The 25,320-nt window shown below is 42.9% G+C and overlaps 1 protein-coding gene across 3 annotated transcripts in view; it reads right to left on the bottom strand.

Moving 5' to 3' along the window:
• Positions 1-4,153: 4,153 nt before the first annotated feature.
• Positions 4,154-25,320, bottom strand: part of fam110b (family with sequence similarity 110 member B) — a 44,154-nt gene continuing 22,987 nt past the window's right edge. Inside the window, exons 2-5 of one of the 3 annotated variants that reach the window (XM_068566757.1) lie at positions 18,790-18,920; positions 8,117-8,710; positions 5,863-6,269; positions 4,154-5,260 (exon numbers count right to left, since the gene is read on the bottom strand). In XM_068566757.1, coding sequence (XP_068422858.1) covers positions 4,378-5,260; positions 5,863-6,269; positions 8,117-8,239 — 1,413 coding nt within the window. In that variant the 5' untranslated portion in view covers positions 8,240-8,710; positions 18,790-18,920 and the 3' untranslated portion in view covers positions 4,154-4,377. The remainder of the gene's footprint in view (positions 5,261-5,862; positions 6,270-8,116; positions 8,711-18,789; positions 18,921-25,320) is intronic. The other 2 variants (XM_068566768.1, XM_068566777.1) reach the window with 2 other exon arrangements.

Here is a 25,320-nt window from a genome sequence, read left to right as displayed (position 1 = left end):
CTACGTCTCTGAGACTCCGCCCAGTTTGATCAGGCGGGTTCTGTACCGAGGGCAAAGAGCAACACAGCAGTTTTTTTGTTCAGAATCTTTTGTAACACATAAACTTCAGACGAAAAAAAACCAACTGAAATCCACATGGCTTTTTAAAATCAAATATATACATTGGTTCTTACAGCATTTATACACAGAAGGAAAAATAAAAAAGCAAGTACCACAGAAGAACTCTATCTGTCAATCCAAAAGTTAAAAAAACAACTAAACGGGCACACCATGTAGAAAGAGGAGGATTGAAGCGTGATGAGACTGCCAGAGGAGGTGGCCTTTGTCTTTATTTATGCTGACAGTGGGAAGCAGCAGGTTTGGGTTCCAGAAGACATAGGGGAGGACACATCAGGGTTCTGGACAGGAACATGCTAGAACAACCCTGAGCTCAGAGCCCCCTGGGTTCACTTCACTTCCACTTCAGTCTATTTAGCAAAAAGTAAAACCTACTACAACTTCCACAAGGCCATTTTGCCCAGACACAATAGTTCATGGTGGGTCTGTAACCATGTGAGCCATATGAAGGACTGATTGAAGCCACGCTGAGTGACATTCATGAGGAGTTCAGCAGGATATGTGTGTACTTGTGCTTATAACGTATTGTTTCAACAAAATATTAGAATTTTTGGCCAGTACGTAGCATTTTCGGGATCTCTCAGCCGCAATGCAATATAATATTCATAACTGATTATTGTATAATCGCTTGAGACTAGGAATTGTTTTTATTAGATTAGAATTAGCCCTTTATATCTACCCAGATTTTATCAAAGAACACTGCGATACTGTGAGCCACAGAGTGTGATACCGGGACACCACTGCTCCTAGAGTGGTATCATTAGAGCCCAGTATCATGGTGCAATATATTGCTTTCATGTATATCAAGATGAATTGTCTGCCTTAATCTAACCTTCATTTTTAACAAAATGTGGTCCCAAAAACAAAGTTCCAAGTTCCAAGAATTAGATGTCATGGGTCTTTCTAAAAAGCAGACACGTTACTTTTCTGTCCATATTCTAAGCTCAATAGGTGTTTATTATGCAGGGAAGTGAAGTAAGCCCAGCGGGGTTGTTGCTGTGGATATTTGAGATGTGGTGGCAGACAGACACACTGACCGCTTGGTAGACGCTGACTGAGGCGCTGCATTCACACCAATATGGCTTCAGGCCTTTAGACGTGTCAGCGGGGGACACACGAGGGCGGAGACACACCATTTACAGATAGAGAGGCAGAGGGAGACCGAGCATAGCCAAGGGCATTGGCAAGACATCGCTCCGCCCTTCTGTACCGTACTGCTCTGTCGGAGGGAACAGCTTCCCTGGAGTATTGCTCTCAGTGTCGTCTCGGGCCTGGTACTCTCCGTAACACTGGTTTCAAAGGTTTGGTGTCTTCCGCTTAATGCGTTCTTCAATTCATCACAGATTTCTGTCTCTGTTGAAGGACTTCTTAGAATCAGCTTTAATGGCCATGTTCGTTTTCACACACATGGAATTTGACGCTGGATTCTGCGCTTCTCTTTCGGATTCTCTGCTCGTGCTCTGCTTCAAATCATCTCACACGTGTGTGTGTGGATGCCTGTAAAACATTTCCACGGATGGGAGGTATGCAGACTGACCTGTTTGACGATAACACTTTCAAATCGTAATAGTGAAATATAAGTTCAAGAATTTTATTTGATCATTTGATAATCTTAGAAACTAAATCCGGTAAATGTGGCGGTCGCAGGACTGTACTAAGCTTATCCAGTTTGGGCCGAATGAAATTACTTTTTCACAAGCTGCTAACTTGACAGATATGAGCTCTAACAACAGCTATGTTTGTTGTTTAAGTTCTTAATGAAAATTTTGGGGTAGTGGCCTTGAAGGGAGGCCTTAACGGTTTGGCAACATCCTCTCCAGATTTAGCATTTTTTGGAGCCAATACTGCTCGCTACTTTTACATTTCATAATTAATGACAAATCTCAAATTACATAACTTGAAATCATTAAATTGTAAATGTCGGGGTGTTAAACGGCCACATCCTATCACGCTGATGACTAAATTGTTAATAAATTATCAGCATAATGATTTGATTAACCATGATTCTGTATGGCTAAGTATGCTTGATATTCTATATAATCTATATTGTGTGTCCAAATCATTCAGCAGGGCTCTCCTGGGAGCCGTTGTCATGGGGGGACGGGACGGGGACGACGACGACCAATACACGCCGCTGGACAGCTCCAGTCCCGCCTGTTGTTACATCTTATCCAGATACAAAAGACACGTTTTTCTGATTGGCTATTTGTGTAGCACATTTTTCATTTGATTGGCTGATAAGTGGCACCTTACAGCAGAACTCCAGGGGATTCGGGGGGGAAATGCTTGATTCCTCCGTGGTGGGGGCAGCGCGACCGGGTCATGTTTGCGCGCTGCGGCACATTAAAACAGCTTTGAGGTTTTTTTCAGCGTGAGAAATACGATCTGTGGCGGGAGGGCCCTGCATTCAGTGTCCTCCATCTTGGTCATCATCACACACTTTGAGGCCTTCCTGTTACAACAGCTAGCGTAACAAGGGCTAAAGCTATCTTACTTACGTTTGTGTTTCACAGCTTTTCTCATCATTAGAATCATTAATAACCAACTCTTTGTACTCAATCCTGTTACAGTAACCTATAACAATGTCAACTTCATCTCGGTCACACGGTGTACCAGCGTCACTGACTTTCCAAAGGGAATTTTGACAGATAGAGTTCAGTATCTGTTTTGCAAAGATGTTAGAATCTTTTTTAAGATTGGTTTAACGGGGACATCAACACTGTGACATCGGCCTTTCTCAAAGGGGACATTTGACTTGCAGGAGAAGCACAGGAAGAACTACTAATGTTGATGGTGGCCCTGGCCAACCAGTAGCATGTTTCAGTTAACAGAGGAACTGCTCCACAGTTAGGGCTGTCACTTTGTAATTCCAATCGCAGGTGAAATTTATTAATCTGGTCGATTGAATGCATTTCTTAATCGTCACTCTGACCTCTCGGTAGACTAGGCTGTTGTTGCTCTCTTTACCAATGCAAAATGCAGGTAACCAGGCTATGGTGACCAGATAATCATGACATCAACCATCTGACACATTAACATGGAGAAGAAAGTTGGATTTGACGCCATAGATTTAAATAATGTGGAAACGAGAAACCTGAAAACAAACTGCAGTACCGTGGATGCGTTATTAATACTTTTATGAAAGTCAAATCTGAGTGATCTTATGTCTTCCACCTCTGCAATAGCTTTAAATCACGCATGGACACAGACAAAATTATATATTTTATGGGTGGAGATGCTGGAAACGGGACAGTAGACAAATAGATAACATAGATAGATAACAAATAAATGGCGCACAAAGTTAGGTGGCGCTGTGTTTTAGCCTTTACAGTAATTACCACAACAAATCTGAAAACACCTGTCAGTGATGCAGTGGAGGCACCGCAAATCAACAGAATCATGTCAAATCTACAGCAAAGTAATCTAAACGAGTTCAAACAAATGACGTGTCGGCTCTTGATAGTTTTACAAAGTGAAAGCCCTAACATTGGTCAAAGAAACATGCATTTTTAGAAGTGTTTTTGACACCCACCACGCGCCTGAATTCTGAAACATTCCATCAATTCACACGGACTCAAGAGACCGCTCAGTATATTTCGACTGTGTGTCTGCATGGTGAAGACGGTTAGCCTAGCGGTTGTCGGTTGTCAGCCAACGTTGGAGTTATTGTGGACCAAACAGATAAAACGCTAGGTAGCTAGCAAGTTATGTGGGAAGATAATCCCACTAACAATACTCCGATTAGTCAAGCCAAAGGGTTCACTGTGAGAAAGGCCTATAATCCTTCAATGTGAGGCGGTCACTTGATGGACAATCGCGGTGCATTTCACGCCTCGTTACTTCAGCAAATTGACAGAATTTGTCTGTACGATTATACAATGTCCATAGAGAAACAATAAATTAACTAGTTGTTCTCAGATATGTCTCGTAATTGTTTTTTTCTCCAGACCAGACAGTTTGTTCATATAACTGTACAAGTTTCATTCCTTTCTTGTCGTAATGCTTATGATGTTCTAAACATAAGTGGACTTGAGTCTTTTTCCTCATCTCTTCATTTATTTCCTTACCAGGTTTGTTAGACACGTCAGGCTTGCTCTTGCATCCATTCATTCATCCATTATACATTTTAACAAGTTTTCATTCCAGCGCCAAGATCACATTCTCTAAACTTGTGAAAGATTCTGGTCCAGCTATCCCTTCTGTGACACGGAGCAGTTTGTCCATGGTTTAAAGTACATCCATTCCACTGTAGTGCTGGTCCTAAACATGTGAGACCTTTTGCGTATCTCTCGCTTGTTTGATGCTGTACAGCCACTTAATGACTCTTGCGTTTCGCTCCACAGCCGAAATGCCGTATGGAACACGCTCCCCGGCCTCCTCCTCCTCGTCTTCCCCTGCTTCTGACAGCCCATCGTTGGAAGATCGGCGCGACCGGTCGCAGTCTGAGGAGATCATAGAAGCTGATCGGAAGTTCAGGCTGACGATGTCAGAGTTGGCCCTCGCAAAGTTCTCCGGACCCACTGCCTCCAGCTCTTCTGGGTCGAGGCCACAGTAGTTAAAAAAGCGCTCCACGTCAGCTCCAGCCCGGGCGTAGCGGTCTGACAGGTCTGACTTAGATCGGTGTAGTGACGAGCGACGAGCAACAGATGAACCAAGCTCAAGCTCCGGGTTAGCATCGGTTGAAGCATTGGAAGGGTCACCAAAATCACACGGTAACGACTGAGGGGCAGTGTTGTTGCAAAGCGAGGGGGATGGAGTTAGACGAGGGGCAGGCAGCGACAAAGACAGAGCTGGGGGAGGGAGGGTGGCGGGGTTGGGTTTTGGAGGAAGAGGCGGAGCAGAGGAGCTGCTGGATCGCGCCGTGCGAAGTGGCTTGCCATTACACAGTCGCAGGAGGTCGGAGGAGGAGTGGGAGGTCAGAAGCGGTGGTAGTGGGGAGCGAGAACGATCTATAATTCCTTCACCTCGTCTGCTAAGGTTAAGGTTTCCTCCCTGTAGTGGACTGCGACGTCCCCCACTGTTGATCGGAGGGACCTTCAGGGAATGGGAGAAGGATCGGAGGGAGTGTGAGGTGCTTGGACTGGGAGCAGAATCTGGTGGTTGCTCATTAAGTGTCATTGTAGAACGGTAGGTTAACGGCATTCTAGGAGCAGAAAACAAGAAGATAAATAAATGTAACGCAGTAGAATTTGGTAGGAAGACAAAATCAAGTATGTGGACTTACATACTTGTGGACATAAAGAGTAACTTAACAATTTTGAAGATGGCCCCTTCCCAAAATAAAAAATACATTCAAAGCCAGATACCCAATCTCTTGGATCCTCCTTGACCAATCATTCTGCCACTGGTACCACAGCTTTCTTAAAATTACTGATCCAGCTCCAGGAGACCCACCCTACTGCGCCCCTTGGCTTACTCTGATATTCTTACCCTAACCAATCTGACGCCTCATGCCTGAACTGCTTTCTGCATAGAGTCATAATCATTCAAGAGAGAGGTCCTGTACCAAACTCCTGAAAAAAATATAACCTGAGATTAAGTTGGTTGCTCACCACTTTGGAGCTTTTACGTCGAACAAACAGATAATTACCATATAAAGGCATCCGATACAAAAAAGCCAATAGCTTTGTTAATTTAGTTTTGTTCAAACTGATTTGATCAGTCAAAGTGACCTACCTGCACTAAAACCAGTTAGAACACGAAAATGCTCATAATCATTGCTTAAAAATTGAATTAGTAAATTACCCAGATGGTGTCCAACTCTTGGCCATTCCCCCTGATGACCTCATCAACACAGCACTCTTAGCTCCACCTCCTAGCCCTTCGGATCCTGCTCCTGAAGGGGATGATGAGTTAAGCAGATTTTTCAGGATCTCCAGGTTTAAATTCCCCCGTTTGCTGCTGCCTGTTGCACACGTGTCTGACTTGGCGTTGTTATTGGATGCTTTGAAAGGTATCCCGCCTCCATTTCCTCCTCCACTAATCCCAGGGCCTCTCTTGGACAGGAGGGTGTGACCAGCGGGAGGCTTAGCCAGCACAGGGGGTTTGATTGGCTCCTGCTTGGCATTGATGACTTCATGGCTCTTGACATACTTGGCCTTGTCAGCTTCCAGTCTCTCAACAGCACTGAGGCGCTTTGGGTTCTGTTCCACCTGAGACACAGATTCACAATGAAATGGTAATGAACACATCACTCATTTCCTAACCATGTGTACCTGACACACTCCTCCCTGCTTAAAGACATGGATCAAAGATTTGTGGTTGTATTTTTAGTTTGGTAGAATCACAAAAAAACATATTGGCATGAGTTTAAGAATAATGCCTTTAATTTATATGAAGATGGTCAAATCAGGGCGGGCAGCAATTCTTACCATAATGGCCTCTGTGAAATTCTTGTCCTGATCGTATGCATTTTGTAATAATATAAGAATTCTTACATACATATTTTGTTGGTTACATTACATTTTAGAATAATCAGAAGACGTCCTATTGGTATGCATGCCTTCAATGACAGATGCGAGGAAATGTTATGTATCTATTATTATATCTATTGCAATCCAAGGCATTAATTCACATCAGATTATATTTTATGTGTGGCTGCACGGTGGTGTAGTGGCTAGCACTGACGCCTCACAGCAAGAGGGTCTGTGGTTCGGATCCCGGGCGGGGCGGGGTTCGGATACTGGTCTGGCAGGTCCTTCTGTTTGGAGTTTGCATGTTCTCCCCGTGGCAGCGTGGGTTCTCTCCGGGTTCTCCGGCTTCCTCCCACAGTCCAAAGACATGCTGCATAGGTTAATTGGACTCTAAATTGCCCGTAGGTGTGAATGTGAGCGTGAATGGTTGTCTGTCTCTATGTCTGCCCTGTGATGAACTGGCGACCTGTCCAGGGTGTACCCTGCCTTCGCCCCTTGACAGCTGGGATCGGCTCCAGCGCCCCGCGACCCTAATGAGGATAAGCGGTTAAGATAATGGATGGATGGAGATTATATTTTAGCTTTAGTTAGAGTAAATGGACATGCACTTTTCTAGTCTTCCGACCACTCAAAGCGCTTTAACACTACTATTATACTCCGTAGGCGCAGCTACGGGAGCAATTTAGGGTTAAGTGTCTTGCTCAAGGACACATCGACATGGGCTAGCAGCGCCGGGGATCGAACTTCCAATCCTCTGATTGAAAGACGATCCTGCTCACCACTGAGCCACAGTCGCCCATAAATAAAGACTTCACTATGAAGTGTAGGGGTAACAAATCATCCAGATTCAAAATCCTATCAGAGAAAAGATAAAGGGGTTGTGTTCGTTATAACATTAGAAAACAGAGTCCATCCTCTTGCATTAAGCTTTAGCTGTGGGCACTGCTTGCACCGTGAGACGCAGCGGCATGTATTTGCCCGTCTTGGAATGAGAGCTTCTCCCCCTACAGAACACTGGACTAAAACAAGCAGACACCAAAACAGTTACTTCCCACAGGCAGTCAAAAGGCTGGGGGTGTTACCTCTTCCTTGCTCAGGTGTTCTCATGATCAGTGAAGCTAGAGAAAAAGGATTTATCTTCCAGACAAAGCAGCCATTTACCCGTCATGTAGTTTTATTTTGTTAATTCATTTTTAATAAGGAGGATAGTTCAGTTTTCATGGCTTTGTGTGTAGTTTAGTGAACCTACTGTTTTGAAAGTTGAGGGGGCAAAGACGTTTTAGGCCTGGCCTCTTGTTTAGTTTTGGTTCATTTCTGGCTGTATAAATAAATAAAGCCTAAAACTTCAAAAACTGACTCTTGGTTATGGCTTCCTTTGTGTACGTTGCTGGTCACACGGTAGAGCCGAATGTTTTCCAGTTGTGGTCGTGACATCCTCACCCACAGGCAATAAAGAGTCACCAACGACCCTCACCTGCATGTCTTTGAACTGTGGGAGGAGTCAGGGTTTCCGCACAGAGAGGCCCCTGTGTCTAGTGTCTATTCATTGTAGTGTGTGGTGAGTGTAGTGAGTGATGTCACACTACCTGTCTCCTGAAGTAGTCTGGGCCCTTGTTGAGAATCCGGAGGGGTACGGCAGAACTGAAGGCCGTTGCGGGGCCAGCGGCCTTGCTATCTGGCAGGGCTGGAGCCAGTGTCTCTGTCGGCATGGCAACAAGGCGACTGGGGTGGCCGGCCGTGGTGGCAGCGGGTGCGGGGGGGTCGACAGAGGGCGGGGGCACCGGAGGACCCCCAAAACATGAAGACACAAGGTTGAGAGGAGAAAGTCTAGAAAGAGACGAACCCCCTGGCCCTCCTCATCGCCTGTGGGACCCTGTGGGACTGAGCCAGACTCTGGGAAAGTACTGTATTCAAATACACAACTGCATCGCCAGAGTAGGATGATCTCTGTCAGTGCCTAAACAACTGATCTCTGATGGTCTTTACTGAGAGGGCTCTACTGGTCTGCGGTGCTTAGTAAGATGGCCAGATAGATGATAGAAAGAGAGAGAACGAACTCAGTGGCAGGATGGGAAGGAAGACACAGTGATGGTGAAGGAAAAGCAATGGACGCTGGGAGAGGAAAAGCCCCGATGCCGCTCCACGCTCGCTTCAGCTCTCCCGTCAGCTTGACACACTATCTGAAATAAGAGGGAGAGAAACAGCCAATGAGGGTTGAGTCAGACCGTGACATCATACACCTAGCAACAATAGCTTGGAGACACACACACACACACAAACACAAACACACACACACACACACACACACACACACACACACACACACACACACACACACACACACACACACACAAGTTTCCATCCAAATGTATCAGATATTTAAAAAGAAGTCAAAGATGCAAAGGAATGCTTGTTTTTATTGTATTTCCAGGCTTTTCTACCAATGCAGAAGATGTAACTAAAACTCAAACGATAAAGAATGATGTAGAGAATAGAATGAACAAAAATGAGTGTTTCTATTTTGTGTTTGCTAAATATCCATTTCCAACTTTTCCACCTTGAAATAAAGCCCACAAAACTTTTTTGTGTGTGATATTTCATTATTATGACCATTTACAACAAACATATAAACAATATATATATTTCAACTACAATATTTGCCAGAAATGCACTGATACATTTGCCTTGTCACTCGTCACTATTAATCATTCAGTGCGTTTACATGATGGTATCAATTCGAATTTGGCTTTAGTCGGACTATGCTATCTTTCGGGGCAACTGCTATCCTAATATACATGGCAGTGAATAAATCGAATCATTAGCATGTCATATCCGACACGATAGGTGGTGCTGTTTTCCATACATCTAGTGATGATACAGCCATCTCCGCTTGACCTCTTCACTCTTCATAATTGAGAGAACCCCGCTACCTTCGGTGGTTGTCGGGGAGCTAGCGGAGAGCAAACAGGGAACTAGCAGCAGCGCTAGCTGGCTACAGCAGGGAGCTAGTGGGGACACCCACCGAATATAGTATCCCGACTTTTACGTTTGTTTGTTTCTGCCGGCCGGCCCCCGGCAGTGACAACTCGACTTCCGGGTCACGACCTGGGAGGGAGGGAGAAGGGCGGCGGGATCCCGAGCATGCGCAAAGACGTATAGTCCAGTTCCTAATCCAATTCACCGTTTACATGCCGCGATGTCCTAATTATCAACCGAGTCGGATCGAGTTATCCAGGGGTGTTAATCGGATCGTAGTCGGACAGCGATTATTTGAACAAAGGTGTTTACATGAAAGGGATAATTCGATTTCAGTCCGATTAAGCCAGTAATTCGAATGCATGTAACCACAGTCATTGCTCGCATTCATCAGCATTTTAATGTTCTCTGTTATATATTGCAGCATAACATCATTGACATACTTCATTTGTTTTTATTGTGGTTATATATTCATAGTTTCTACCTTCAGGGAAGAGTTTGTCTTGCAGCTTGCAAAGTATTTTTACTTTTTACCTTAAAGATGGGAGCTTTATTCAGCTGTGAGTGGGACGACAACAGAGTGTGAGAGTGGAGGCGGCAGATTGGAACTGGGCCATTGTGTTCTCAATGGTTCTCAGTTTACACAGACCATGGTGAATGCTGTCACTAGAGTGGAGCTTTTACTCTTTTCTGCTCCCCTTTAAGCCGCTCACAGTGAAATGAAGATTAATGAACATATTAGTAATGGTTGTGCACTATTTTAGAAGTTCCCCTTTCTATAACAGTTTTCTATAGTCTGAAAGAACAAAATGTGGATTACGTCTGGTTTAATCTACAGTCATATTGGATTGAAAAATCTGTACGGAATATTAATTATGAATATGAAAGCGGCTGCATTTGTGTATTATCAGTTTTCTTTGTGTTTCGAACTGATTAAAATCCTCTAATCTGCCAGCCGTACCCTACAGAGATGGTTCACACACACACACACACACACACACACACACACACACACACACACACACACACACACACACACACACACACACACCTCTCTTTCTTTTTTGAAGTAGTATAATTCCAGTTTAGGAGCAAACTGGGGAGCATTAGCCTCATTTGCGCCGCACAGCCAGAACACAGCTGAGCAGCAAAGTCCTGTTGGTAGTTATGTGTTAACTGAATGAACCTTCCTGTGATGGTCATCTCTGTAGATAACCAAACTGATGATTGAACGTCAGGGGACTCTTCTGAGTGGATGTAGAATATCAGTAAATAGGTGCTATTGTGATGCCTCTATGTGCCGCAGACTGTAAAACCCTGGAGCTGACATCTGTTGCTCCTGTAGTACGATTTTTATGGTATGGGTGACCTGTGAGCAATGGAACGTGTTACTGCCATTGCAAAGGGAGGAGTGAGCATGAGGGGTATTTAGTTTGTTGCAATCTACAACCTCACATTGTCCTTTTAAATTATTAAAACAAAATCTGCCCAACATTTATAGAAGATGACCGACAAGATCAAACTATTGTAATCTTTTGCGGGGAGGAGAGGGTCTGGTTTGGGGACCTCAAGTTAGCATTTGTTCTTTGCAGATGATATGGTTCTCTTGGAAATGAGAACACTACCATCAGGGGGATTTGCAGCCTTTTGCAGTGAAAAGCGGTCGGGATGAGTCACTACCTCCAAGTCTGAGGCCATGGTTCTCTGCCGGAAAACTTTGGATTGCACTCTTTGGGTTGGGAGTGAGCTGTAAGGAGTTCAAATATCATGGGTCTAAAGGTAAAATGGAGTGCGAGATGGACAGAAGGTTTGGTACTGTGTCAGCAGTGCTGCGAGCGTTGTACCGGACTGCTGTGGTAGAGGGAGCTGAGCCGAAAGGCCAAGCTCTCATTTAACCAGTCCATCTACGTTTCCAACCCTCATCCATGGTTTTGGGTCATGACCAAAACAATAAGATCACTGAGAGAAACACCCAAAATGAGCTTCCTTCGAAGGTGGCTGGACTCAGCCTTAGAGATAGGGTGAAGAGCTCGAAGTAGAACCTGCTCCATCGCGTCAAAAGGGGCCAGCTGGGGGGTTAGGGATTCGATCAGGATTAAGGATGTGTATCGGTTTTTTTCTTCCAATACCGGTGCAAAACCAATACTTTTAAAAACAATACTGGTGCCTAAACGGTGCCTGAACAGACACTTTTTTTATTGTCAGTTGAACAAAATATTAACTGTTTAAAGTATACTATGAATAAATACATACAAACACACTTCAAACTACATACATCCAATCTCTACCACATGAGGCCAAGAAAATGACCTGTCAGCAGAACCCAGTCAACCTAGGGGACTTGGTTAGCCTGGTGGAGAGCTAGAGGGTCATCGCCAAGTTACTGAGTTCAACGCGAGCAGAGCCTGAGGTTAGCTGGAAATTCAGGGAAGAGGTACCAAGGGCTAGGAGGACGCGTGAACTGGAGGGTCCAACACAAAGGCAACCACCCTCTACAAGTGACCTAAGGAGCTGCTTTAATGTGGAGAGCCGGGCCATATATCTTGGGACTGTCCAGAGAAGGATGAGCCGATGCCCATGGCTGACTCGTCCAGTGCTACACCCTGTCACTTTCTCGCCTCCTGCTTGGTGCAGGTAAAGATGCCAGCCCGTATGATACTAGTCAAGGTAAATGGGAGGGATGCGGTAGCCCTGCTAGACTCCGGCAGTGTGGTGTCCCTGGTCCAACCACATCTCCTGGAACCAGCAGTGTTGAGTGTGATGGTACCTGTGTCCTGCGTACATGGGGACACCAAAGAGTACCCCACAGGTGCCATCACACTCAAGACCTCAACAGTCAAGGGCAGCTGTCAGCTTACCGTAGGGTGATTCCCTCTCTCCAGGTTTCCCATTTAGGGGGTTGCAATTGCCCCATATGACCGGCTGCAGCAGGACGACCGCAAGTGTCCACCAAGAAGCAAGTTGGGGGCAAAACAAAAAAGCCGTGAGAGAAAAAGTATGCCTAAAGTGTTGTGTGCAGCCCTGGAGGAAACAAGGGCTAACCAAAGTTTCGATGCAGTGGAGCTCCTGGACAACTTGGGGTTCACCTTTCCATCGGTACCAGGCACAAAGGAGGACTTGCGGCCAAGGTTAAAGGGCCAGTTTGGAACCGCCCAGATGGAGGATCCAAATCTGCTGCCTGCAGGCAGCAATGTCGCAGAAATCGAGGGCTGTTCAGGGCTGGGTAAGCTCGTCATAAGTCGTCATAATTAATATATACTGGAGAGTTTTACTGGACTACACGTCATCATTATTATTATTATATATACTGGGTGAGCTTTGTTCCAACAAGCCGAGGACGGTGAGCAAAAGCTCCTGCACTCATGTTGTCTCCACAGCGATCACTCTGCGAGCATGCAGTGTGTGTGTGTGTGTGCTGGTAACCCCTGCCCCCTTGAGCCCCGCTGCATGACATGAGAGCGAATGGAGCAGTGACTGCGCTCTGATCGGCACTATTTTAATAAAGTATCGATACTAAAAATATGCAAAATCCTATCGTTTTTAACCTACGGGTACCGCGCTACCCTTTTAGTATCGGTATACAAAGCAACATTACAGAGTAGTGTTAAAAAAGTATTTAAATCGGCTTAGGCACCGAAAGAAAGCACCAAAATCTCTGTTGTGTTTCGGTCTGGTAGGTACCGGACGTCTTGGAACCGGTGCCATGTTAACACAGGTTCTCGGTACGCAACCCTAATCAGGATGCCTCGCTTTAGAGGTTTCTGGGCATGTCCAACTGGTGAGAGGCCCCGAGGTAGACCCAGAAAACGCGAGAGGGATTAAACAACTTGTCTGACCTGGGAATGCCTCTGGGCTTCCCAAGAAGAACTGGAAAGCATTGCTGGGGAGAGGCTGTCTGCAAAACTTGACTAAGCCTGCTGCCCCCACTCTGTGAATGCGATGCATCATGTGACTCATGCACTAAACAAGACCATATGATTCTACTTTCCCCCCCTCCACCTCCCTTTTGGATTAGGAACATGTGTCTTGTTCATTTCCTGAACAAGGAGAGAAAAGGTGAACAAACAGCAAATCTCTTCTACTTGCAATATCCTACAGACATCTTCTCTTCTTTTTCACCCGTACCCTACGCATGCACATACACACAGGCAAATCTCTTCTACTTGCAATATCTTACAGACATCTTCTCTTCTTTTTTACCGGTAACCTATGCATGCACATACACACAGACAAGTGAGTGTTCCTGCCCTCGATGCCAGTTGGTTTTACAGGATAACTGGAAGTCACATTGGCTGTATTTAGATTGGATGGTTTAATCCTCCAAACCGGTTTGCCCATATTAGCATTAAAACCTATTTTTAGCAATTGGTCATAGGACAGCATGACGCATTGTGATCAGATCACTCAAACCAGTTGCAGAGGGGTATTGGAACACATAACTTTTGAAGTGTAAACGTTGCATCCCGATGCAGACGAGGACATAACAGGAAAATGTGTCATGGAATATTTTTGTTCCTCCTTTTCTCCAGTTGGTTCTCAAATACATAAATTGTTGTGAATCGAGGCGGCAACTCTTTATTGCCCCCACAATGTCAACGGCAGTGCATTACAGCTTCACTCTTTACTTTCCTACCTTTCATAATAAAAGCCTGAGACAAAGACTCTGCATCATTGTTTGCAGAGGGAACTTAAAATTCCCTAAGATGCAACTTAAATCGCTTACACTGAAAATGTTGAAATGTTCATCAAGATTTACTATGAACGTGTAAAGCGTCTTTGCTGATTTGTTTTTCTTTCCAGCAGACTAGAAACAGGAAGTGCATTTCTGCCTTCCCGGTTAAAAACTAAACATTTGGTCTTTACAAAAGGAAAGTGTTTATTTGCATGATAATACCAGACGTGAATTGACATAATTAGACCCATCTGTGATCTGATAATGGTATTACCCAGGACGTATTTTCGAGTACCAGGTGTGAACTGGTGTATTTAGATCTGTCTGCTTGATAATGGGATTACCCAAGATGCATCCTAATATCTATGGGGCCAGATCAGTCTGAATAATGGCAAATGTGCACATAAAGATTCACAAATGTGCATAAAGATTTACAAATGCACATGAAGATTCACAAATGCGTAAAGAACAATTCACAAAAACATTGGATTTACAAATGCACACAGAAGGATGCACAAATGCATTCAATGATAAATAATTAAATTGATATTAAAATATATTTCTGCATTCGTATGTATTTATGTGTGTATTTTTCTATTTGTTTGTGGATTTGTATGCATTTGTGGATCACACTGCATTTGTTTGCAAATGGATTCACATTTACAAATTGTTTTTTTTAAGACTCCCCTGCCTGCTTGATCTTTAAATGCATTTTTATCTAACATGGAGCGTACTGTAGCCACTTAGACGTCGCCTTTTTTTCCACCAATTGCATGAGCACAGCTCTCTCTCCCAACGTGGCTTCATTTGCGCTGGAGAGGGGGCGTGGCTTGTCGTTAGCGGCCGTCATTCAGATACTGTTGTGGGACTACTGATAATGGTATGAACCCAGACACAATAGAGTTTGATGTTCCAACGTTTGTGGAACATCCACAACAAGTATAAAGCAGAATTAGTGGTAATTTCAACGGTTTCCTTGAGCATCCTTGAACAAGACATGAGGGTGACCAAACCAGACGTCCGGATTTTCAAAGCCCTGTCTGGCGTCAGGCGCAGCACCAAGCCACAATAAGCCACACCCGCTTCCCGGAGCAAATAAAGCCACGTGGGGAGGGGAGGAAGAGCTGTGCTCATGTAATTGGTTGAAAATGAGGGCGACATCTGATTGACTACAGATTGCTCCATATTAAAAAAAACTGCATTTACAGATCTAAGCACGGCAGTCTCAAAAAACCAACTCGTAAATGTGAAGCCATTTGCAAACGAATGCAGTGCGAGCCACAAATAAATGCAAATCCAAAAACAAATGGAAAAATACACACATAAATACATACAAATGCAGAAGTATATTTGTGTTTTTTTTTTTTTTTTTACAATTATATAAATCATTGGTATGTATTTGTAACTCCAATATATTTGTGAATTGTTCTGTACGTATTTGTGAATCTTTATGTGCGCATTTGTGAATTTTTATGTGCGCATTTGCCATTATTGAGACTGATCTGGCCCCATAAATACCGGGTGTGAACTGACATACTTAGACCTGTCTGCCTGATGATCGGATTACAAAAGGTGCATTCTAATACCATGTTTCACTATATGGATCTATTTTTCCTCTCCGTTTCTGGTAGCATTTTCTATTGATAGAAATTGAAAATATGGGACAATCCAGGTGAGAATATGCACAGTGCATGTGTTTCTGTTGGTGCATTCTTCACAGTGTCGCCTGACTCTTCTGTGCCCAGTGGCAGCCTTTGTTCTGCTTCACCCTAAACCGACTGCATTGTGTAGGTTAGTGTCGTTTACACACACATTAAGATATAACTTGGTTTATCTCAGAGGTAGCATCTATAAATGTGCACAATGTCAATGTAGTGTCTCTCTCCATCTCTTTTAGGTCTCTCTCACATGCATCACCAATGTGCATACTGCCAAGAATCTCCCTCTCACTCTCACACTCACACACTCACACACACACACACACACACACACACACACACACACACTTCTATTTAATGTGTAAGCAGCATGTTGAGCAGAAGCTGCTCAGAAACCAACACACTCTTAGCCGCAGGAGCCGGTTCACTCCACACTCCCACGAATATTCATCATGTTAACCTTCAAAAGGTCGAGCTTTCCATTTATAAATCACCTTCTTTGGCCCTCACACTGTTATACTATCACATCATACTATTACTAATAGAGAAGTACTGATGATTAAAGTACACATCAACTATTTTATATACTTCATTCAGCTGAGAGATGTGTTTTTTTTTACTCTAAATATGTATTAGTAACACTTGAGCTGTAGGTCTACAAGCAACACACTGGAACACTAATGAAGCTCCGTCAGATAATAGCGCACTAGTGAGTCATTCAATGAGTCGGTCTGATGATGATGCTGATTCTAAGTTAGCTTACACAATACCAGTACCCTGGAACTGACTCACACCAATGGAATGCAGCCATTATTGATGTTTTAGTTGCATCTGTTGTCTTTCTGCTTTGACAAGTTGGAATTGCAGCTAAAAAACTGGTCCAAACATAGGACACCACAGCTCATTCTTAAATGTAGTTTAATAATGATTAATATCACAAAATAGTACACTAAAGCAGTCAGGTTAGGGACCCTTGGGTTTCTTCATTTTTCTCTTTGTTGCATTTAGTGTTGCTCGAAATATGCTTTTTACTGTAGCTGAAGTTGTACTTTTATAAACAACTAGTTTCCAAGGATTCCTAAAAAATATCAATACCTAACCCATGCCAAACCGCTTTTTTTTTCCAAGTCCATATCTGTCATATTTGATACCACTGCGTCCAGGCTTCCGTTATACAGAAGTGGGCATGTTTCATCTCAGACATTTTTTGTATTTTTCAAAATGATGCAGTAGGCGGGGGTCAAGACCTGGGGTGAAGTTACACCAAACGCTTCAAAGCAAAGTAACCCTGGAGGCCTGGTTTCTATTACTGGTTGACGCAAACGTGCATGCTGGGAATACTCTGCAAAAATGTCCTTTGAGGGTGAAGCATATGGCGGCTCAGTGTTTTGCTCTTTTTCACTGACACACATCTGGCAAACACATCTGTACTGCCCGCATCACTGCTCTCTGAACACAAACATAGCGACTGCACAGCAGGAGTAAATATTCAGTAATGAAACACTTGTTTCTCGTAGGCTTCCCATGTGGGAATGTAAACTTCCCAGTCACTATCAAAAACTACCTGATGACTCTGTATCGTAGCCTCATGCAATAAACCATTGCTTTTGAATAAATAAGCTATTTAATTAGCTCTAGCACGGACGTTATGTTTCCACACAGTTTGTCAGCAGGATTAAAAAAAAGTACTTGCCCAATTTTCACAAAACTTGGTGGAAGATAGTAGGATAGGCCAAGGAACAATCTATACAAATTAGGAGTATATCCGAAACATGGGGCGGACGCATCATTGTTCACCTCATGAAAACATTCACTGAAAAACTTTCAGTTTAGACTCAGATGGATGGATCAAGGAAATAAGTACAAGTGCTGGCACACCACTGTTTATGTTACTGTAAATATTTCCTCAGGTATAGTTTCAAAAGTGAACATACACCTGTATTTGTGATCTCCTCATTAAATAACCTACCAATAACTAACAATATGCTCTAACTCTTGCTCAATATTACTTTCATATTATATTCTACATTTATGTAGATGTGACAAATAAATCAGTAAATTGTGTGCATTATGTATTGTGTTTATGTCAAAAATTAAATCGTGGACTAATCAGTCTTTGATGTTTGATTATTAGTTACCTGTTAAATACAGGTGTGTTCTCTTCATCACTCTGACCTGAGGAAGACCACCTGTCCTTGAAACATTATTATACCACCTGTCCCTGAAACATTATATTATTATTATTGTGACAAAGCATGACTATATCCTCCGTCTCAATATTTACATGGATTTCCAAGACAGACAGCGGGGTAAGTAGGAGTTGTAAAGCGAGATGTACTGAGTGTGATATTAAACTCACTATCATGACACAACAGACACACTGACTGTCAGCACGGACGTACTGATTTTAGACTAGCGGTCACAACCGCACCATTCTGTTCGTTCATATTCTTCTGTGAACGGTAGCTGCTGTTTGAAAGTGTTGAGAACGTGACCGTTACTCCAGCTGTGGATCTATAATAGCAACAGAGTCAAATATTTTTTCTCAAAAAATATAGTGAAGTAAGAGTAAAAAGTATGCTGCACTAATACTACTCTGACAAGTACAATTTAATCCAAAAAGTGTATGTAAGAGAGTAAATATTACTTGTTACTCATCCCCTTTGTTTATATTAATTTTCTGAATGTCCTATATAGACCGCAAGGTGCTCCTCTTAGTTTCCTGTTAGCTACCAACTGTCAAGGCTCTTTAGATACGGTGGCTCTTTTAGCTCCGACTGGAGTCCCTTACTTCCTTGTTGTGTTTGGGCAAAAGCTCTGTTTGTTAACAATTGCGAATATGCTGATAGTACGTTATCAATTTATGGAAATCAGCTGAAATTTAAAAAAAGAATGAATGGGCACTGTATTTTATGTTTTTGAGAGCATCAAATAATCACAAAAAAGTTATTACCCGTTTGCAGCTGTCCTGTTGGCTAGCACAAGGGGCCACTTCTACATTCCAAGCTTTCTGCTATTGGCTGTCGAAGCTGGACGCCTCCCTCCTCTCCTCCATGTGCTCCAGGTCAACAGTGGGTCTCACAGCTGCCAATGACAGAAACCAATAAAGTATTAGGAGCTAATCATCCAAAGTCGTAAATAGATTAGTCCTCACAGATATTAGTGTGCATTTATGAAATGTCTCAGTAGGAAACATGTCCTCAATGGCCCATAATCTCCCAGAGTTGCACACAACCAGTCCTGCATCAGAGTGATCCAGTCTGTACCAGGTTCTAGTCCAGGTGGGCCTGCTGCGGTATTAAAGATCAGGCATCCATAACCACGTTTATGTCTCATCCATGTTCGGAGCAAGAATACATGTCACACCCCTGATATTTGACACATGACACTCTGACATTGGCGCTATTACCTGCAAACAAACAATACTGAGGTCACACAGGATAAACCCGTGTTCCATTGGTAGCAATCCTGAATTTACTTTTATTTATTTATTTATTTAACCAGGTCGGTCCCATTGACATACAATGACCTCTTTTTTCCAAGGGAAGCCTCGCCAAGACAGCAGCATAGAAAACTTTCAACAGTCACAAGACACACAGAAATCAAATAACACAGGTAAAATACATTAACAGATAAGGCAACAGGACTAAAGCTCCGGATACACACCAAAACAACAACAAATGCGGTATGAAGCCGCTCCAATTTCTCTCACACAAGTCTTTAAAGTTTAAGGTTTAGAGTTTTTTTTCAGTGCATTCCAAGTAACAGGCGCAATGAACTTAAAAGAGTGCTTACCAAATTCAGAGAGAACTTTGGGCATATTTAATAAATAAAAAGTTATTGGAATGTAAGCAGCAATTGCTCTGGGATTTAAAGACGTAGTTACATAAATGAGGAGGAAGCGGACCCAAGATAGCTTTATAAATAAAAATATGCCAATGTATAAGGCGGCGTGCTGCCCGAGAGGCCACTCAACTTAAGCATATAAGATGCAGCGGTGAGTGAGGGCTTTACAAGCAGTGACAAATCTTAAGGCACCATGATATACAGTGTCTAGGGATCGCAGAACGTTTGCAGGGGCATTCATATATAAGAGATCACTGTAATCAAATACAGGGAGGAAAGTGGTAGCAACCAATTTTTTTCTGGTAAAAAAAGAAAACCAAGATTTGTGAGAAAAAAAGAATCCCAGTTTCAGTCTTCATTTTTTTTACCAGATTTTCTACATGTGGTTTAAAAGAAAGTCGATCGTCAATTAAAATGCCGAGATACTTGTAACAGCTCAGAAGTTCAATTTTATAACCTTGTAATGATGAAATACTAGGTGGAGACACTTTCCTGCCATTGGAAAATATCAACAGTTTGGTTTTGGTGGCATTCAAGAAAAGTCTTGGTTCAATGAGCTAATTTTCCACATGGTTAAAAGCAATTTGTAGGTTGCCAAGGGCCTCGGCAAGAGTGGTGCCACAACAGTATAAGTGTGTCATCAGCATAAAAATGAAATTTGGCATTTGAGACGTTTCTGCCCAATATATTTACATAAATAACAAACAGAATCGGGCCCAGAACTGAGCCCTGTGGCACACCAGTAGAGACATTTAGCAGTGTGGATGAGCTGCCTTTAAAAGAAACACATTGTTTTCTATTAGACAAACAATTATTAAACCAGCCAACGGCCTGCTCAGATAAACATATCAAGCAGGTGTTGCTTCAAAATGGAGAGATCCACTGTGTCAAAGGCCTTAGAAAAGTCAACAAAGAGAGCTGTGCACACTTTCTTTTGATCCAGCCAGTTTATTATATCATTGGTAAGTTTGAGTGAGGCTGTAGTTGTGCTATGTCGTTTCCTAAAGTCGGATTGATATGAGGAGTGAATGTTGTAAGTATGAAGGGAATCTTTCAACTGATCATTAACTAGACCTTCAAGGACTGTTGACAGGATGGACAATTTGGAGCTACTTTCAAAATTTTAGGAATACAATTTGTGGTAATAGTGAGGTTAAAAAGATATTGGTGTGGTTTGGCAATAAAATCAGCTGCTAACTTTAAGAAATGTGGTTACAAGGGATTTGGGCCTTCAGATTTAATAATATCATGGGTGCAAAGAGCTCTACGGACCTCTTCCACTGAAAACAACCTAAAAACAAAAAAAGGTTGACCAGCAGAGATATGGCCTAGAGACATGTTACCAACATCTGGGGAAGAAGACACAATATTAAGGGCAGGCATAGCCATAATAGAAGAAGACCGAGAGAATAAGGAACCAGAGGCAGAACAATTATTATTAAAACAATTAAGTATAGTAGCCCTGTCAGTTATAGTGGTAGCATCATTACTAATACAGGGTGGGAGTTCGCTATGATTATCAGTGGCTGAGATAGATTTGATCACTTTCCAAAGGGTCATTTAACTTTTTTGTTATTGTAGAGAGATAAAAAATGGACTTTGCTTTTTTAATAAGGTTAAACGATTTCTGAGTTGCCTAGATATAAGTTTATCTGCCTCAGACTGTGTCTTTCTTGCCTTAGCCCAGGCAAGATTTCTATTATGCAGTAGATTGGCTAAATCAGGCGTGAACCAGGGATTATCCCTCCCTTTAAACTTACATCTTCTGAGGAGAATGATTATCAAGCAGGGAAGATAAACCTTCAGAGAAAAATAGCCATGCAGACTCTACATCACTAATTAATTCAATACGATCCCAGTTAAAATCATATAAATCATGAAAGAACGCCTGCTCAACAAAGGCCCTCATATTACGTTTTATCAAAACACAAGGTTTTGATTTTGGAACTTTGGCATTTCTGACTGCAGCAATTACACAATGGTCGCTAATATCATTTGCAAAAACACCTGACATAGAATACTTGTGCGGGACAAGAACAAGTCAATTAAAGATGATTTATCTGGAAACTTTAAATTGGGGCGTGTGGGGCTTTCAATGAGCTGCATAAGGTGTCACTGTTCAAAATGTTGTTATTTCCCAATAAACACAAATTCATTACATACTAGCCGCCCTAACTATGTGTGAACGTGCCCACGTTAGTCTGGGGCCACCGATAGCGACATGAATTTCAAGGTCTGATTCACATGCGATACTGTGCACTGAAGTTACAGCGCTAACACGACCACGGTGGTAATGCAGCTGAGTAATATTTGCCTCTTTTGTTTGAGTCAGATTGCAATTATCTAGGTGGCAAAGTATGAATGGTGCCTTTGCGCCAAGAACAGTCGCCAGAACAATAGAGAAAGAAAAATGAAGTGTTCAGAACGAGAGGCGCAGGGACCTTCCCTGTAGTCTGTCATTATTTAACTAAAGCAAGTTTAGTCTTAAAATAATAATAATAATAATGGTCTAATATGATGTAAAATTAAGTTACAATTTATATCTCCTAATATTTTATACAGTAGCTATTAGGGATGGGCATAATTAATCGACGATCGATCAATTGATGATTAAGAATTTTGTCGGTGACATTTTTTCATCGATAAAACTAATGCAGGTTCTGTTGCATAGTGTGAGTCTTGGATGAATGCAATGGATTTCACTATGTGGCAGCAATTAAACATTTTACCACACAAGGGCAAGGTTTGAAAAAACACCACAGGCCTACCCAGTTACCAGGAATTTCCATGTATTTCAAAATTCAACATAAAGAGGTCACGACGAAATATGGGACCATTTTGACTTAAAAAATGAGTTTGTTCACTGCCAACACTGCAAAGCAGTGTATAAATACAATTCCTCAATGACTCAAATGATGTACCATTTGAAAAACGCACATCCAACTGTGGTTAGTGGAGGTGCATTCTGCTCTCCGTCTTCAGTTCAACCGAGCATCAACTTGAGGCTAACACGAGGAGCTGTGATGCCCATAGAGCAGATAAAATCCCCAGTCCTGTGGGCGAAAATGCCTTGTTGATGCTAGAGGTCAGAGGAGAATGGGCAGACTGATTCAAGCTTATAGAAGAGCAACTTTGACTGAAATAACCACTCGTTACAACCGAGGAATGCAGCAAAGCATTTGTGAAGCCACAACACGCACAACCTTGAGACGGATGTGCTACAACAGCAGAAGACCCCACCGGGTACCACTCATCTCCACTACAAATAGGAAAAAGAGGCTACAATTTGCAAGAGCTCACCAAAATTGGACAGTTGAAGACTAGAAAAATGTTGCCTGATCTGATGAGTCTCGATTTCTGTTGAGACACTCAGATGGTAGAGTCAGAATTTGGCGTAAACAGAATGAGAACATGGATCCATCATGCCTTGTTACTACTGTGCAGGCTGGTGGTGGTGGTGTAATGGTGTGGGGGATGTTTTCTTGGCACACTTTAGGCCCCTTAGTGCCAATCGGGCATCGTTTAAATGCCATGGCCTACCTGAGCATTGTTTCTGACCATGTCAATCCCTTTATGGCCACCATGTACCCATCCTCTGATGGCTACTTCCAGCAGGATAATGCACCATGTCACAAAGCTCGAATCATTACAAATTGTTTTTTTGAACAGGACAATGAGTTCACTGTACTAAAATGGCCCCCACAGTCACCAGATCTCAACCCAATAGAGCATCTTTGGGATGTGGTGGAACGGGAGCTTCATGCCCTGGATGTGCATCCCACAAATCTCCATCAACTGCAAGATGCTTTCCTATCAATATGGGCCAACATTTCTAAAGAATGCTTTCAGCACCTTGTTGAATCAATGCCACGTAGAATTAAGGCAGTTCTGAAGGTGAAAGGGGGTCAAACACAGTATTAGTATGGTGTTCCTAATAATCCTTTAAGTGAGTATATATCACCATGACCTGCCACTACATCAGTGATGACTGGCAAATAATCTCAGCGGTCCTGCTCATAGAAAGCCTGCCAGGCCGGCATACAACTAACCACCTCGCTGAGAAAATAAATGGAGCTGTAGAGCAATGGGGACTTGAAGACCGAGTTATTGCATGCATTCATGACAACGCAGCCAATATTGTTGCTACCACAAATACCATGAGAGTGAACTGGTTTTCCGTCGCCTGTTTTGCACACACACTCCAGTTGGCCATAAATGACGGATTTGCACTCTATGTATATCGGATAATATCAGCGGCAAGTAAACTTGTTAATACTTAATCAAAAATCGATAGTTAATTCTCCCCACGATCGATTGAGACAATTTCATCGAATGCCCATCTCTAGTAGCTATTATCCACTGTAGAAATTCAATCGCAATAATAATTGCTGATGTTGACTGATAAACATGGCAACAAGTGAATAAGGGGGAGCACTGCCACCTATTGTTTCCCACGTGAAAGGGGCGAAAATGAAAATGAAATGCCACAATATCTTTTGACCAAATATCTTGATATTAAAACAACATTGTTAGGGGTTTTACAAAACTATTTACAGAATGTAATTTTTGATAAATAACAATCAGTTATGTTTGACGTAATGACAGATGAAGTGGGGAAAGTCTGTTGAGTGTCGCTTTGAAGCCTCGAGTTCGGTGATTTGTCTGTCGCCATCTTGACCTTTTGCATCCAGTGAATGAAAGTGATCATTTGGACTGCAGAGGAGTGACGTAGAGACAATTGAGTAGTGACAGTGACCTGTCAAGTATCTCTGAGTCTAAATGGACCATTGTTTCCTAAATGGACATCATGCTTTAAGGAAGAAAACTTGAAACTAGAGATTGAGACCATAAACGTACAATGGCCGCGTTTCCCAGATGAGATCGTTCTTAAGGACTTAAGAAGGCTCGTAAGAAGGGTTCGGCTAAGAAGGACCGCTAAGATACGAGTGATTCCCAGACGCGTTTTTAACTGCCTTCTTAAGATCCCGTCAAAGAAGCTTCCTAAGAAGCTCTTAGTGGGAGCTGTCCACCGCCGTGTTGCTGAAACTAAATTAATAGATGCTAGGCAAATTGATCACCCACCACTTTATCAGCACATAAATCACACACAACACCCTGTGGTCCTCACACACAGGTGCAATTATGCTAAGCGCGAGCGTGCGTGTGCGCCATCCACGACACCAATCACCCGGGGATCCCACCCATGCCATGAAATCCACGGTGGACCTGGTGGACCTCGTCCCGTGTGGTTGGCATTCTGATGTGTGTGCGGGCATGGCGCAGGAGGATCGGTGTCACGGCTGCCACACTCAGTGAAACCGATACCTTGCTGAGACTGGTGCCATGCCCCACCACCTCCAGGAAGCTCCCCACAGCGTAAAAACACAGTGCAGCCAGGAGTTGCACCTCCGGACTGAGGGCAAAATTGCAGCCGGTTGGCCTCTGGATGTTTGGTATGTAATGGGAAAATATAGTATTGTAATGTTCTAAACTGATTTAAATGTTTCTCATTTAAATGTTGGAGGCATTGTGATGGAGGAAGTGAAACAAAGGACTGTCTGCCTGGGGTATGCATATGAGGGAGGGTCGTAAACAATTCATGAACTGATTGGGTGTTGAATTCCCAGGGCAAAGGAGA

The sequence above is a fragment of the Clinocottus analis genome, unplaced genomic scaffold, assembly GCF_023055335.1.
Source record: "Clinocottus analis isolate CAN_PGR_092001 unplaced genomic scaffold, fCliAna1.0.p SCAF_11, whole genome shotgun sequence".
In the NCBI taxonomy this organism is placed as follows: Eukaryota; Metazoa; Chordata; class Actinopteri; order Perciformes; family Cottidae; genus Clinocottus; species Clinocottus analis.
This window is presented reverse-complemented; position numbering and strand designations above follow the sequence as displayed.